Genomic DNA, 16,730 nt, shown 5'->3' with positions numbered 1-16,730 from the left:
GCGCAGTATTGGGGTGGGAGTTACCCGATTTTCCAATTGTTGTGTGTCTCAGTTCCCCTGGCTAGGAAAAGGGATTTCCTTCCCCCTTGCGCTTCCAGGTGAGGCGATGCCTCGCCCTGCTTCAGCTCACGCTGGTCAGGCTGCAGTAGCTGACCCGCACCGATTGTCCGGCACTCCCTAGAGAGATGACCCCAGTACCTCAGTTGAAAATGCAGAAATCACCGGTCTTCTGTGTCGCTCGCGCTGGGAGTTGGAGACTGGAGCTGTTCCTATTCGGCCATCTTGCTCCGCCCCGAGGCTCTATTTCAGTTTTACATAAATTGGTTTGTAAGCTACATATTGTTTTGTGACTTGTAAATGTATGTTAAATAATTAATAGCTAATGTTTATTCTCACAGCTTAGTTAATAGTAAGTCCTATTTACAGATGAGGAAAATGAGACTTAAACAGATCTCTTTCTTTGCCACTTCACTTAATTCTACCTAAAATATTGTTGGTTTTATTTCTGGTACCCATTCTTTGCATTAATGAGAATATACTTTTTAAAAAAATGGTCCATTTTAGACTGGTAGCAGAGCTTACCTGATGCTGCTTTTCTAAATTGAAAACTTCTGCTGGAAAATTAGTCTCTTCTTTAAGGACATTGAGTAAATATTCCTCAGAGAAGCATATAGTACTTTTTCACTAATAATTAAGTTATTAAGTAAATTATGCCCATTATTACAAAGTACTAAGACCTAAGACAGGATTCATATTTGGGCTAGAATTTCAGAGATGCTAAAATGTGAGAAAAATGTATATCTCAGATTTAATAAAATACATTGTACATATCGATCTGTAAGATTTGGAGAAAGTGAAAAAAGCAAGGTATGGAACAGTGCCATCCTGTACATGTAAAAAATAACAGTATCCTGGGAGACCTTTTGAAATTCCTGCTCCAGAAGCCAGGGGTTGGCTGAGGGTGAGCTGAGTCTTGGCCGTTTTCTAGCGGTAATCCTTCCTTCATCTGAAAAATGAAGGGCTCAGCAGGCAGCTAAATTTGTCTTCCCAGAGCAGGGCATCACGAGGCATGGGCTTTTTTATTCCCTTGTGATTCTTCTGCTACTCGGGAAACACACATGGGAAAATGCTTGTACTTCCATGAGCCTTAGTTTTCACATTCACAATATGGATGTCATCAGAAGTGAGACTCTCCAATGGCTGTAGGGCATGAGCATCATTGGAATGGATGCCCCCACTATGCCAGGGTTAACTTTTTAGTTGCTAGATCATGGGGAGGTCTGGGGAGAAGGAAAGAGATGGTTGGGGTGGGGAGTAGAGCATTGTGTTGTTAGGGGAGTAGCTGTTTTCCAGCTAATACGGAAGTATTGCTATGTTTTAGACAAGTACGTGCCAGTTGAATATCAGCTCTGAATATAACAGCACCTACCACATGTGGGTGTCCTGCATATTAAGTGATATAACATATAAGGCCTGTATATTGTCAAGTTGTGTAACTCATTACTAATATGATCACAAGAGCTTAAAACAGGATGTTTTACATTAGTCATGCTGTTACACACTTTGTACTCCTGTTTATTTCTTAAATTCAGTGTTCATAAACCATCAGCAAATACACAATGAGTCTATTACAAATGGGGAACTGTCCTGGCCAGGGGTTGACCTCTCTGTTGAGGGTGGGTTGTCTTGGAACCCTTCTTTTCATTCTCTTTCCTATTGCCCTGGCTGATGTGGGGGAATGAGGTTGACATTCCCATGGTGAACTTGTATTCCATTTGGTGCGATATTTTCCCAGGGCCCCTTACCAGGAATTCCAAATTAGTTTCTTTGTAGAAATTGTATTATAATTTGGTGATTTTCTGTGTTAACTTTTTTCTCTTGAATTATTAGGTTTATATTCTGCAGTTAAAACTTTACTGCAAGAAAATGACTTGCAAAATGCAAAAACATCACAATTTATTGCATTTAGAAGGTAAAGCATTTAAAATACTTTAATATTTTTAATCTAGCTTTTAAATCTCATAACTTATTAATATAGATCCTATTTGGATGGGAGATTCCAATATTTCATCACTGTTATTTCTCTTTCTTATTTTGGGGTATATCTTTGTTAGACATGGCAGAGGGCACTTTCTAAACAGAGCTCTTTCCACCAAGTATTATATTTAGAAGTTCATGGGGACTCTGAATGGAACAAAAGCTTATATTAAGATAAAAACTACAGGCTGGACTCAGTGGCTCACACCTGTAATCCCAGCACTTTGAGAGGCCAAGGTGGGCGGATCACTTGAGGTCAGGAGTTTGAGACCAGCCTGGCCAACATGGTGAGCACCCTCTGCCTACTAAACATACAAAAATTAGCTAGGCATCGTGGCGCACACCTGTAATCCCAGCTACTTGAGAGGCTGAGGCAGGAGAATCACTTGAACCTGTGAGTTGGAGGTTGCAGTGAGCTGAGATGGTGCCACTGCACTGCAGCCTGGGCGACAGTGCAAGACCGTGTCTCAAAACAAAAACCAAAACCAAAACAGAAACAAAAAACTACAAAAATACTATTTCCTAGAGAAAGTCTTGGAAACTTTTTGTAGAATCTAGTATGTCATAATTGTTGATAACAAAAGTAAACGTGTAGCAGGTACCATTAAGGTGACCCCTGCATTTTCCTGTGTTTCAGGCAAGACTGTGATCTAATTAATGACTGCTGCTGCAAACACTACACAGGCCACCTCAACAAGTGAGTGTTTTCGAGAACTGAAACTTTTAAGGAGAGTCCTTTGATTTGCTGTTTTTATCTTCGCTTTGATGTTTGTCACCTATTTCCATATATTTAAAAATAGCTTTTTTTCCATTTGTGAAATATAATGATCTCTTCAATTAAATACAATATATGAATACATCCTTGGGAATTGATATTTTAGTAATGAGTGGAATAAAAAGAAAAATTAGGAGTGACATTTTTTTGGTTTCAACCTTAGCAGCCTTCAGCTTCTCCAAGATAAGCATGGGGAGCACAGGGGAATTTTAAAAATTATGTGTGTAGTGTTTCTGAGAACCTTAGCAACAGGGTGCCTGCAGAGAGCAACTTAGTGAATGTCTGTCTATCAGAGAAACGTGAGTGTAGACAAGCCACTGTGGTCATACATAGGAAAAATTAATTCATTTCTCTTGAATTGACCAATACCTGCTTTGCACTAAGTATAGACATTCTAGATATGTATAAGATACAGGTGGAGTGCCTGTCTTTTGAGGGAAGATACACAAAAAAATCTGTCAGGTAGCCCAGCAAGAGGCCAGAAAGCATGGGCTTGAGGCCATATACCCAGGGTCCCAGGAACTGCGATGATGGGCCAGGTTGTTTCCCTCTCTCACGTCTGTAAAAGCGGGTATGGATACAGAATTTCCCTTACAGAGTTGCAGTAAGAATGAAATGAAATAATGTACCTAAAGCAGTTAGTGCAATAGCTGGCCTATCACCACCACTTCCTCAATTTGCTGCTGTTGTACTGATACAGTATCGTAATTATTATAATAGAAATGTGTATAAGTGCTGTAAGACCTCAAAAAGACCTCAAATAGAGTAATGATAAGAGAGGAGAGCAGAGGATTAATTTTAAAGGAAAAAAAAGTCAAGATTTGTGGTAACCTTTAGAATATAAGGGAGAGGAGAGGCATCAGCATTTAAGCCAAAATTTCTAACTTGAAAAAATTTGACTGGGAGATGTCGTTGAGTTTGAGGCGCTGCAGAGAGTATGTATAAATAATCAGACGACAGCTATGGGAGCCTGATTTCTTGTTGCCCACTGGAGAATGAAAGTGTTGTAAAGAAAATATGGGAATTATTCTGATAATTGAATCGAGTCTGAGTAGGAGTTAATGCTTGAACAAGTGAAATGGAGACTTTCCAGACTTTGATTATATATTATCATTTTCTATCCCAGAGACCATCAGAACAGACTTGTGTTTGGAATTGGTGATAAAATTTGTTGTACTAGGAATGCATACCTCTCAGACTTACTCCCTGAAAATATTTCTGGAAGTCAGCAAAATAATGATCTGGACACCAGTGGTGAAGACTTTTCTGGTACTCTTCATGATTTTGCTAAAAATAAGCATGACTTTGAAAGTAATGTTCGACTGTGCAATGGAGAAATATTTTTCATAACGAATGTAAGTGAAAACAGAAGATAATGTCTTTTAACTAATTAGAGATATATTTGGTTATTTTATTGTCCTAGGATTGATTCAGAATCTAATGATATCAGAGTTGACATTCTTGTTTCATGATTTTTTGTTAAGGATTTTGGGCATCCATTTTTATGAAGGATATGGGTAGTTATCTAGTAATGTCCCGTCTGGCTTTAGTATTAGAATAATGCTGGCCTCATAAAATGAGTTGGGAAGTGCTGCTTCTTATATTTTCTAGAAGATTTTATGAAGAAACATTTTTAATAAAGTTGAAGTACTTGAGTAACAAAAAACAAGGCATAAACAAGACATATATTTTAAAAAGCATCATTTCCTTTGTTGCTGCTTAAATGTACAAACTATAGAAGTGGTTGCCTTGTATTTATTCTCACAGTGTAGATATCCTCCTTGAAAGCTGTGAGGAAAAGTAAACTTTGCAAAGAATCTACTCAGACTTATGTAGTCAATATAAGAAATGAAATGTATAGACTTCAAAATAAGAAATAACAGACTGTTCTTCAGAGTCAAATTGAAGATAAGTTTCAAAGACTGAAAACTTATATTTGTGTTTATTAAAATATTTGGGTATAGATATATTCAGTTTGTGCTGAAATGCAAATTTTAAGCCTTTTGAAATTCTTAATGGTAATTGTAATTCTTACATTTTATGTTTGACCCAAAGATAGAATATCTTTGAACATATTTGAATGTAGAACATATTTGAAGGTATGAAAAAGAGTTCTTTGTTTTGGTGACAGGATGTAACTGATGTAACTTTTGGAATGAGAAGATCTTTGACCATTAATAATATGGCTGGCCTGGAAGTAACTGTGGATTTTAAGAAGCTGATGAAATATTGTCGCATAAAACATGCATGGGCAAGAACTATTCACACTTTTCAGGTAAGAGGGGACTTTTATAAAATCCTTTAAATAATTTATCAACCTTACAGCACCTTGCATTGTTTTCATAATTTTTTGTTGCACTTATTAGCAAACAAAAATTAGGAAACAAAATATGTGAAAGTACAGAACATAATATAGAGACGCCAGCCTTTTGCTCTTTTTTGCTCCAGAGCTCTCTTTATTTTTAGAAATGAAGGCATTATAGGTAAAGTCTCCTCCTTTAGGTCTTCCCCTCCCTGCCTGAGTCTCCAGTATGGCTTGGCATGGCACTGTACTCATCTTATCTTTGGTTAAGTTCTGATATTTTGTTCATCATGAATCCTTTTGTGCCTTAATTTTGATTTACAAAACTGTTACATTAAAATATCTTGATTTATCTTGATTGCCAAGTTTCTTGGCAACCCCTTAAATTTTGTACTGGAGGTGAGTTCCTCACTTGCCTTGCCCTAGTCCTGGGCCTGCCTCCCGCCTTCCTCCGAAGTGACTTCTGCCCTCAATTTGGTATATATCACTCCTATTCATGTAGAAGCAATATATATGATTGTTTTCTGTGTTACTGAGGTTTATGTAAATGATATCATCTTGTTTCTATACTTTTGCAACTAGCTTTTATTTTTTATTTTTGGCCTTATCAGCTTTGTGGGGTATAATTTACATACGGTTTCATTATAAAGTTGGATGAGTTTTGACAAATGTATCCTCTCCCTCCATCTTTGTGAGGCAATCTTTCTTCTTTTTTTTCCCCCTAACTTACGTGGGAATATTGTTAGTTTTACAGAAGAGTTGAATGATACGACAGAGAGTTTTCATATACCCTTCACCCAGCTTTCCCTGGTGTTTAACATTTTATGACTATGGCATATTCATCAAAACTAAGAAATTACTATTGCTGTAAGACTGCTGACTAAACTATGCATATTCGAATTGCACCAGTTTTTCCATTAATGTCCTTTTGCTGTTCTAGGACAGCATATTAAGTTCAGTGCAAGTTGCCTTTATGCTTTATTTTAATACCCTTGAATTCTCATCTGTTATTAGTGACTCTGTTATGTATCTCTTTGTTTTGAGCTTCCTTCTCTGCTGTTGGTATGTTGCTTTAATGTAAAGGTTGCATCAACCCTCGTTTTTTCTTTTTTTTGAGACAGTCTAGCTGTGTTGCCCAGGCTGGAGAACTGTGGTGTGATCTTGGCTCACTGTAAGTTCCGCTTCCCAGGTTCAAGAGATTCTCCTGCCTCAGCTTCCCAAGTAGCTGGGATTATAGGCACATACCACTATGACTGGCTAATTTCTGTATTCTTAGTAGAGACAGGGTTTCACCATGTTGGTCAGGCTGGTCTCAAACTCCTGACCTTGTGATCCACCCGTCTCGGCCTCCCAAAGTGCTGGGATTACAGGCATGAGCCACTGCACCTGGCTCAACCCTCATTTTTGTGCAGAAAAATTTAGGTCAGCCCACATTTTCTACTAGTAAACAAACATTAATTAGCATAGAGTTTTTTTTTTTAAGTGGGTGGGGATTTATTTATTAACTTATCCCCATCTCAGTTCCAAAAAGAATTTGAAATGGCTTATTAAAAATGCCCACAATTCACCTGATTTTTTTTTTTAGAGGTAAAAAAGGGTGGGGTATGGTGGCTCACGCTTGTAATCTCAGCACTTTGGGAGGCCAAGGTGGGTGGATCATCTGTGGTCGGGAGTTCAAAACCAACCCAGGCCAACATGGCAAAACCCCATCTCTACTAAAAAATACAAAAAATGTAACTGGGCGTGGTGGTGAGCACCTCTAAACCCAGCTACTCAAGAGGCTGAAGCATGAGAATCAGCTACTCAAGAGGCTGAAGCATGAGAATCACTTGAACCTGGGAGGCAGAGGTTGCAGCAAGCTGAGATTGTGCCACTGCACTCCAGCCTGGGCAACAGAGGGAGACCCCATCTCAAAAAAAAAAAAAAAAAATATATATATATACACACACACACATACACATACATACATATATATATATGTATGTATAGAAAGGATGTCAAGTAAAAAATAAAGTTAAGGATGATAAAACCGTTCTTGCCAGGGGTGGTTGGAATGCAGCCATGCCCGCTACCCTGTTTGCTAATGTCGATTGCAGATTTGGCTTTAAGTTTCCTTAAGATCAAAGTTCCCCAGGTAAAGACAGAGTAATATTCCTGGCTCGGGTCCTGAAGAAATTTCTTGCATGGATTCTATGATGCCATCCTTCACCTTTAGGAAATTTTCTTGTTCTCAGTTTCTTCCGTTCTGTCTCTCTAGAATTCCTAATATGTGCATATTAGTCTTCCAGAATTTGTTACCTAAATTTCTTATCAAATTGTCCTATTTTCCTTCTCATTAACTTTGCTGTATTTTCTGAGAGATTTCCTTAAATTTACAATCCAGTTTTTCTGTAAGAACGAATGAAGAGTAAAGGTTTCTTTATTATTACTGGGTTGAGGTTGGAGTAGATATTTTGGTTCTTATTTCATGGTTGAAGTAGCATCTCTTAGCTCTAAGGACATTCATGATTGTTATCTTTCTTTTTTTTTTTTCTTTTTGAGACAGAGTCTCGCTCTGTCACCCAGGCTGGAGTGCAGTGGCAATCTCCACTCACTGCAAGCTCTGCCTCCCGGGTTCACGCTGTTCTCCTGCCTCAGCCTCCCGAGTACCTGGGACTACAGGTGCCCACCATCACGCCCGGCTAATTTTTTATAGTTTTAGTAGAGATAGGGTTTCACTATGTAAGCCAGGATGGTCTGGATCTCCTGACCTCGTGATTCACCTGCCTCGGGCTCCCAAAGTGCTAGGATTACAGGCGTGAGCCACCGCGCCCGGCCCATGATTGTTATCTTATATCAACACAGTTTCTTCCAAGTTCAATTCAGTTCAACAAATCCTTACTGAGTCAGGCTCTGTTCTTGGTGTTTAGTATAGGCCAGTGTATAAAACAGACAAAGATTCTTGCCATTGTGAAGCTTAAATTTGGTGGGGAAGGGGATAGAGACAGACACAATCATAAAAATAAAGAAAATAAAAACAAAAACAAGAACAAAAACTCTTTGTTATGTTAGAAGGTAGCAAATCCTGTGGAAAAGAGGTGGGAGTGGGTGCAATTGTGATTTTAAATAGAATGTCGGTGTAAGCCTCATTGAGAAGATAGCATTTTATCCAAAGACTTAAAGAAGGAAAAGAAGTTAGCCATGTGAGTATCTGGGACAGGAGCATTCTAGGTTGAGGAATAGCCAAGGGCAGGGTTCTAAGGTGAGAGTCTGTCTGGTATAGTTGAGGAGCAGGAATAGCAAAGCAGCCACTGTAGGAGACTGACAGGAAATGAGACGGGAAAATTAATATGAGGTAAAGAGGGCAGGAGGATGGTGGGGCCAGGTCACCTCCTAGAGCGTTTGAAGGCCTGCACTATCTAGTATGTTAACCACTAGCCGCGCATAGCAGTTGAGCACTGGAAATGTGGCTAGAGTGACTGAAAAACTGAATTGTAATTTGAAAACTGGATACTAGGCTGGGCACAGTGGCTCACACCTGTAATCCCAGTACTTTGGGATGCTGAGGTGGGCAGGTCATTTGAGCCCAGGAGTTCAAGACCAGCCTGGGCAACATAGTGAAACCCTATCTCTACAAAAAATACAAAACATTAGCCAGACATGGTGGCATGAACCCATAGTCCCAGCTACTCAGGGAGCTGAGGTGAGAGGATCACCAGAGCCTGGGAGCTGGAGGCTGCAATAAGCCGAGATTGCGCCACTGCACTCCAGCCCAGGTGTCAGAGTGAGACCCTGTCTCAAAAACAAAAACAAATAAAACAAAAGTTACTAGATACAGTCACTGGAAAACTTCTGTATGTTGGAAAAACTATGTTTGGAACAACTTGGGTATGTGAATTTTCTTTTTCAACTACAAATTTTATGAACTCTAGAAATAGATTAAGTATCTCTGATGAAAATTTAGTATCCAAATTGTACTGTTCTGGGTATACAAAATATAGAATTTCAAAGATGTAGTCCTCTATTAATCATTTAATATTGATTATATTTTAAAATGATAATATTTTGGATATGTTAGCTTAAGTAAAATACAGGTATATTATTAACATTAATTCTATCCATTTCTTTTTTAATGAGACTACTAGAAAATTTTAAACTACGTATAGGACTTATTTTATATTTGTATTGGACAGTGCTATTCTAGACTATTTTAAGGACTTTGGCTTTTACTCTGAGTGAAATGGGGAGCTGTTGAAGGTTTTTTGGCTCTTCATACAAGTTGTTGAGTTGTAGAACCAATTTATAGAATAGACATATACATAATTAAAAGTAAATATAGGAAACTTACCTCCTTAAGAAGTTTGACAGTTCTGATGATTCAAGGAGATTTAAAGCAATGGGGAAATTATTTATAGCAGGTTATGAAGGTAAAGTTAGGTGTCTATGTCTTTCTGAGGTAGACTTAAGTACCATCTTGGAGTACAGAATTCCAGGGACGGCAGTCCTTCGGCTGCTGTAGCATGACATTTTAATTTTTTTTTTTTTTTTTTGAGATGGAGTCTCGCTCCGTCGCCGCCCAGGCTGGAGTGCAGTAACGCGATCTCGGCTCACTGCAAGCCCCGCCTCTCGGGTTCACACCATTCTCCTGCCTCAGTCTCCCGAGTGGCTGGGCCTACAGGCGCCTGCCACCACGCCCAGCTAATTTTTTGTATTTTTAGTAGAGACGGGGTTTCACCGTGTTAGCCAGGATGGTCTCGATCTCCTGACCTCGTGATCCACCCGCCTCGGCCTCCCAAAGTATTGGGATTACAGGTGTGAGCCACTGCGCCAGGCCGACATTTTAATTTTTAATCATCGTTCACTCAGTGAGGTACTGGAGAAAGATCGGTGAGTGGGATAAAGGTGAAGCTCTGCCTTCACGGAGCTTAGGGTCAGTACAGCCTGTGATAGAGGAAGTACAGGTGCTGGAGAGTGATAGATGGGGCGGCTATTCCAGACACGGGCCAGATCGAGGCCATGGACTGAGGAATGCTGACAGGACCACCTGGAAGTCCCTTGTACTGGGTGGAGCATGGTTCGTGGAAAAGAAAGGGAAAAAAGGAGGGAGAGGAGCAGGTCCAAGCTGGCTGTCAAAGGGCTTTACAAACACATTAAGGGGTTAGGACTTTATTTGGAGTCCCTGCGAGCCATTAGAGGTTTTAAGCAGCGTCTAATGTGATTGGATTTGCATTTTACAAATATCACTGTGGCTGCCATGAGGATGATGGATTGGGCAAGAGAAGATACAGGGAGACTGATAATGAGAACATTAAGTATTAATAATAGTATATCTACTATTATAACTATATTTTTCTCAGTGTCGCTTGATAATTAAGAACTAGGTTAGTTGAGTTTAGGTAGATATTTTCATATTTGAGAATGCACAATACAAGTCCAAGATGAAGAGTGGTGCCATATATCTGTGGAAATGTATGTAATCAAGTACCATTTATGTCAATTTCTGAGACCCAGCAACATTGGAAAGATGTGGTTATCAAACTTACAATCTAAGAAGCTGCTTCAAACTCTCTGTCTACGGAGATAGAAGAGCTTGCTGAGCAAGAGTTTATTTGCAGTGGATGTGTATTTTTCACTTGCCCCATCTTGTCAGTTGTCTTCCCACAATTTTTCCTTTGGCAGGAGCAGTGTCGGAGCAATGGGGGAGATAATGGTACAAACCATTTCTTTGTCTCTGTTGGCACTGGATCCACTGATCTCAGAATATAGGACTAAGAGTAGCCCTCAAACTTGAAATTGTTTTCTTACAGTTCCACGACGACATTGAGTATTTTTCTTGCCTATCAAATTTTTTGTTAAAAGACAAAGGTTCATTGTTTTCTTTTTTGTTTATCTTGATAAAAGAAATAAGTTGCCCAACAATGGAAAAATACAGACAAGTAGGAGAAAAAAATCATCCATAGGCCCTCCGTTTGAAGACATTAATAAAAAATTTGGTAGAATTTATCTCCTTTTTTGTGATTTGTTTTGTTTCATTGTACATAGCTATGTTCTTTTTTTATATACTTGTTTTGGATCAGAGTAACTATATTGCTACACAGTTGTGACCATTCCATATGTGTGTGTGTCTATATATCTGTATATAGATACATATATATATGGTTTTTAAAATGTTTTAAAGTATCTTTGATGTTCACAAAATAGTATGCCAACTGTGTATATATTATATAAGTATATATGTTCACCTATTACTTGCTACTTAAAGTTTCCATATTTTATCATTATATGTAACATTTTATATACATATATTTATATATAATATATCTATATTTTTACTATTACTGGCGGAAGTTTTCATATTATTCCATTATATGTAGTAATGGGTCAACACATTTACACATGAAGCCTGTACCATCATTTCAGTCTTTTATTAGGAAAGATTTAGTACTGCATGCAGTCTTTAAAGTTTGCTGCTGGGTTTCTACAAGCCAGTTGTGGACCTGTGAGACCTGAACTTAGCAGCATGTTTAGCAGTGTGTTTAGAGTTCCTGGAGGATGAATAAAAATGGAACCCGTAAGATGGACACATAATAATAGTCTGGCCAGGTAGAAGTGCTTGAGAGCACTTTGAGGGGTTGTCTCCTTTCCTTGTCTGTAAACTGTCTGAACCTGTTTTATAGCATTTAGTCTTCACACCGTATTTTTCCTCCCAGGGGTCCGAGGAGCAAACAGTTGTCTATGTGGTGGGGAAGGCGGGCCGCCAGCACTGGCAGCATGTCTACACCGCCGTGACCAGGGGCCGCTGCCGAGTGTATGTGATTGCAGAGGAGTCTCAGCTCCGGAATGCCATTATGAAAAACAGTTTTCCTAGAAAAACTCGTTTGAAACATTTCTTGCAAAGTAAGCTGTCCTCTAGCGGTGCACCTCCAGCAGATTTTCAGTCCCCATGGAAGAGCTCTGGAGACAGTGGACGACCCAGCACACCATCAGCATCTCCACTCCCTGTAGTCACAGACCACGCCATGACAAATGATGTCACCTGGAGTGAGGCCTCTTCACCTGATGAGAGGACACTCACCTTTGCTGAAAGATGGCAGTTATCGTCACCTGATGAAGTGGGTACAGATGATGATTTACCAAAATCACGAGCATCCAAAAGAACCTGTGGTGTGAATGATGATGAAAGTCCAAGCAAAATTCTTATGGTAGGAGTGATATTTGCATGTTCCCATGTTTTATTTAAATATTGCTGACTTCAGTGTGCTTATAAATGACTGTGTGCTTTTATTAGTGTTGCATTTGTGCTGTTGGACTTAAAAACACTTGTTTTTCTCATTTCTGTCAAATTTCCCTTACTTCACTGTCTGATCTCCACTTTGTTTCCTCACTCCTTTTCTGCTTCATAGCCTCTAACTGAAGACAACTCCCAAAGCTCAGTTTTTTTTTTTCCTTTGAGAACTGCCTTATTCTCACAGTTTCAGCCATCTCCTTAGCACCAGTGATTTGGCCGACAAAGTTTTGACTATAGTAACATTTCAGGCACCAGGAATTAGAGATAAGTGACAGTTCTCACTCTCACACTGATGTCATGGTGGAGACAGCCGGCTAAGTCAGTAATGTGGTGATTTGCTGAGTGCTCTGGCACTGAAGAGGGGTTAATGAACCAGCTGCCTAATCTGTGTCTTTGTTCCCAGAGATTGACTTTCTGGAACCACAGCCCAGAATCTTACTCTCTCTTCCAGTTTCTCCGTTTCAATCACCATCTTCCTAGTTACATGGCTTAAAACCTTAGAATCATCGTGGACTCACCTTGCTTTCACTGTATACCATCTTCTTGGATGGTTGGTGACCTGGCTGCCCTCCCCTTTCTTGTTCCCATTCTCATAATGTAGCAGTCCCCCTTTTCCATGGTTTTGCTTTCCATGGTTTCAGTTACCTATGGTCAACCGTGGTCCAAAAATATTAAATGGAAAATTCCAGAAATAAACAATTTGTCAGTTTTAAGTTGCATGCTATTCTGGGCAGTGTGATGAAATCTCACACCATCTCATTCCATGAATTCTCTCTTTGTCCAGTGTGTCCACACTGTGGACACTCCCCGCCCGTTAGTCACTTGCCACCATCTTAGTTATCGGAGTAAGTTTCAGTATTGTAGTACCTGTGTCAAGTGATCCTTATTTTACTGAATTGCTTTATTTTTTATGTTATTGTTGCTAATCTTTTACTGTTCCTGATTTATACATGTACCTTTTTTATAGGTATGTATGTATAGGAAAAACCAATACATTTGGGTCTGGTAGTATTCAAGGCTTCAGGTGTCCATTAAGATTCACTTCTTTGTTCAAAAGCTTCAGTGTCTCCCAGGTGCCTACAACATAAATTCTAGACTATTTAGCTTTGGAATTTGAGATGTTTCTCAGTTTGATTCCAGGTTTCTCCACATCATTTCATTTCCCACTATGCTTTTTCTGCTTTTGTCAAGCTAGTGTCTTCAGCTCACTAAAATGAATCAAACGTTTTCATCTTCCTTTTGACTCTTGCAGTGTCCCTCATCTTGAATGCCTTTTTCTATCTCCTCTCATTCAGCATTTGAGAAAAACATTTAGGAAAAATTTGAAAAAATAAAAATAAAGTCCTGCCAGTCACTGATCCAAACGTTAAGGGAGGAAAGCACACCAATACCGGCTTCGTGGACGTTACATTCCAGCATAGGCAATAAATACAAGAGAAAATCACATTTCAGATTAAGAGTCTATGAAAATGAAAAACAAGGCAAGGACATAGGGAATGGCAGGGGGTATGGTGGGCAGGAGGTGCTATTTTGACCAGGTCATGCCTTCCTAGAAAGGTGACATGTGAGCTGAGCACTGAATATTACCAAGGAGCCAGCATGGGGGCCTCTGAGGATATAGATAATGCAAAGCCTGGAAAGGGAATGATTTTATTCAAAGAGGAAGGCAGGTTGGCCTAGTGCAGTGGCTCACACCTGTAATCCCAGCACTCTGGGAGGCCGAGGAGGGTGGATCACCTGAGATCAGGAGTTCGAGACCAGCCTGGCCAACATGGTGAAACCTTTTCTGTACGAAAAATACTAAAAATTAGCCAGACATGGTAGCAGGCACCTGTAATCCCAGCTACTCTAGAGGCTGAGGGAGGAGAGTCACTTGAACCCGGGAGGCAGAGGTTGCAGTGAGCCGAGATCACACCACTGTACTCCAGCCTGGGCGACAAGAGCAAAACTCCATCTCAAAAACAAAACAAAACAAAACAAAAAACAAAGAGGAAGGCAGGCTAAGGTAGCTAGTGAGTGAAGAAGAGGGTGCAGGTCCTAGTGTTGGAGAGTGGGCAGGGCCACAGGAATGAGTTGGGATTTTATTCTGCTTGCAGTGGGAATTCATTGGAGGGCTGGAAGCATTGGTGTGATATCATCTGATGCCTGCTTAAACATAGTCCCAGCATAGTGGCTCATACCTATAATCCCAGCACTTTGGCAGGCGGTGGTGAGAGAATTGCCCGAGCCCAGGAGTTTGAGACCAGCCTGGGTAATATGATGAACCGCCATCTCTACTAAAAATACAAAAATTAACTGGGCATGGTGGCATGCACCTATAGTCCAGCTACTCAGGAGGCTGAGGCAGGAGGATCACTTGAGACTGAGAGGTTGAGGCTGCATTGAGCTGTGATTGCATCGCGGTACTCCAGCCTGGGTGACAGAGCAAAAACCTGTCTCAAAAACAAAACCACAATCCCTGCTGGGTGTGGTGGCTCACACTTGTAATTCAAACACTTTCAGGAGCCAGGCGGGAGAATTGCTTGAGGCCAGGAGTTGGAGACCACTTGGGCGACATAGTGAGACTCCATCTCTACAAAAATAGTAAAAAATTAGCTGAACGTGGTAGTGCATATCTGTAGTCCCAGCTACCCAGGAAGCTAAGGTAGGAGGATTGCTTCATCCCAGGAGTTCCAGGCTGTGGTGAACTGTGATTGTGACATCCCATTCCAGCAGCCTGGGTGACAGACAAGACCCTGTCTTAAAAAGAAAAAAAACCGGGCATGGTGGCTGACACCTGTAATCTTAGCACTTTGGGAGGCTGAGGTGGGCGGATCACTTGAGCCCCATAAGACCACCCTGGGCAACATGGCGAAACCCTATCTCAACCAAAAATGCAAACAAAAATTAGCTAGGGGTGGTGCTGGGTGCCTGTTGTCTTAGCTGCTTAGGAGACTGAGGTGGGAGGATCACCTGACCCCAGGAGGCTGAGGCTGTGGTGAGCCGTGATGGTGCCACTGCATTCCAGCCTGGGCAACAGAATGAGACCCTGTCTCAGAAATACATATATACATACATACATAAAAAATAAACAATCCCTCTGGCTTCTGTGGAGAGGGAACTGTGGAAAGTGAAGGGGGAGTGAGGAGACCAGTAGGAGGAAATCGTGGGGAGAGCCTAATGAAAGAGCGGGGCTGGTAATCTGTGGTTGGAGTCTGGATGCATTTTGGAGATGGACTCTGTATGACTTTCTGATTAGATGTGATGGGGTAAAAGAGAAAGTAATCCAGGATGATTCCTGGATTTTTGGCTAAAGCAATTTGGGGAATAGCAGTGCCATTTCCTGAGATGAGAAAGATGTGAGGAGAACTCATTTGGGGAAATGAAGTGTTCTCTTGTGGCGTGCTGTTGTTTAAGGTACTAATTGGAAATGTACATGGACTTGTTGAGTAAGTCAGTGGTTGGTAGAGGAGTTTGGAGCCTCAGCAGGGAGTAGGGTAGGAAAGGTCCACTTGGGAATCATTGGCATGTAGTGATATTGAAAGGACTAGGTGGGTTAATTTCAGAAGAGACTGCAGATAGAGGAGGGGGCCTGACGACAGAATTCTGGGATATTCCCAGCTTTTAGAGATATAGCAGAGGAGGAGGAACTAAAAGGGAGTAGAAGTGAGATAGAAGGAAAACCAGGGTTGTGGGGAGGGAAAAAAAGCCTGGACCGAGGGGGCTGATGAGAGAATGGGAGCCGAAAGGATGGAGGAAGCGGTGGAGACAGGTTTTGAAGAGGGCTGCTGAGAAAAGAAGCAAAGGTGGTTGTATGTGAACAGAGGACTTGTGGTCAAGGGAAACCTTATTGGTTTGTTTACTTTGGATGAGTACATTAAGACATCTTAGTGTGCTGCGAGAATGGTCCAGTGGAGAACCAGAAAATTCATGATTCAGAGAGAGAGGATAATTGCAGAATTGGAGTCCTGATGTGGGTAAGATGGGAAAAATCAAGAGAATAAGTAGAGGGGTTGCCCTGAGACAGGATTAGGGACAGACGACCCTTCTTCCATGGCAACCAGAAGGAGTGGGTGTAGTACGTTGGGTATATATAGCAGAGGGAAGATAAAGTAGTTCAAAGATGATCACCTCACACCATCCTCTCTGTCTTATTGTTATAATCTAGCTCAGTTTCTGTGTTGTTCCTGAAGGCTTCTCTTTCTCTGAACTGTAGGAGGGCACACACCCCATCTGTACTGCACTTGCAATAACCTTGACTCTGTAAATGAAGCTTCTTGAGGGCAGTATATCATTTTTGATCTGCTAGAACATTTGGTACAATTGCTGATCACATGGTAATACCTCAAAAATACTTAGTGATCAAAATA

At 40.6% G+C, this 16,730-nt stretch overlaps 1 protein-coding gene across 2 annotated transcripts in view; it reads left to right on the top strand.

The window, feature by feature from the left end:
* The window catches only part of HELB (DNA helicase B), a 66,225-nt gene that overhangs the window by 23,627 nt on the left and 25,868 nt on the right, over nt 1–16,730 (top strand). For both annotated transcript variants that reach the window (XM_033221364.1, XM_033221363.1), the window contains exons 8-12: nt 1,891–1,972; nt 2,675–2,734; nt 3,939–4,167; nt 4,944–5,087; nt 11,804–12,295. In XM_033221364.1, coding sequence (XP_033077255.1) covers nt 1,891–1,972; nt 2,675–2,734; nt 3,939–4,167; nt 4,944–5,087; nt 11,804–12,295 — 1,007 coding nt within the window. The remainder of the gene's footprint in view (nt 1–1,890; nt 1,973–2,674; nt 2,735–3,938; nt 4,168–4,943; nt 5,088–11,803; nt 12,296–16,730) is intronic.

Source organism: Trachypithecus francoisi, unplaced genomic scaffold, assembly GCF_009764315.1.
Source record: "Trachypithecus francoisi isolate TF-2019V2 unplaced genomic scaffold, Tfra_2.0 Lachesis_group11, whole genome shotgun sequence".
NCBI classification, from domain to species: Eukaryota; Metazoa; Chordata; class Mammalia; order Primates; family Cercopithecidae; genus Trachypithecus; species Trachypithecus francoisi.
The sequence above is the reverse complement of the archived record's forward strand: the minus strand, read 5'-3'. Positions and strand labels throughout refer to the sequence as shown.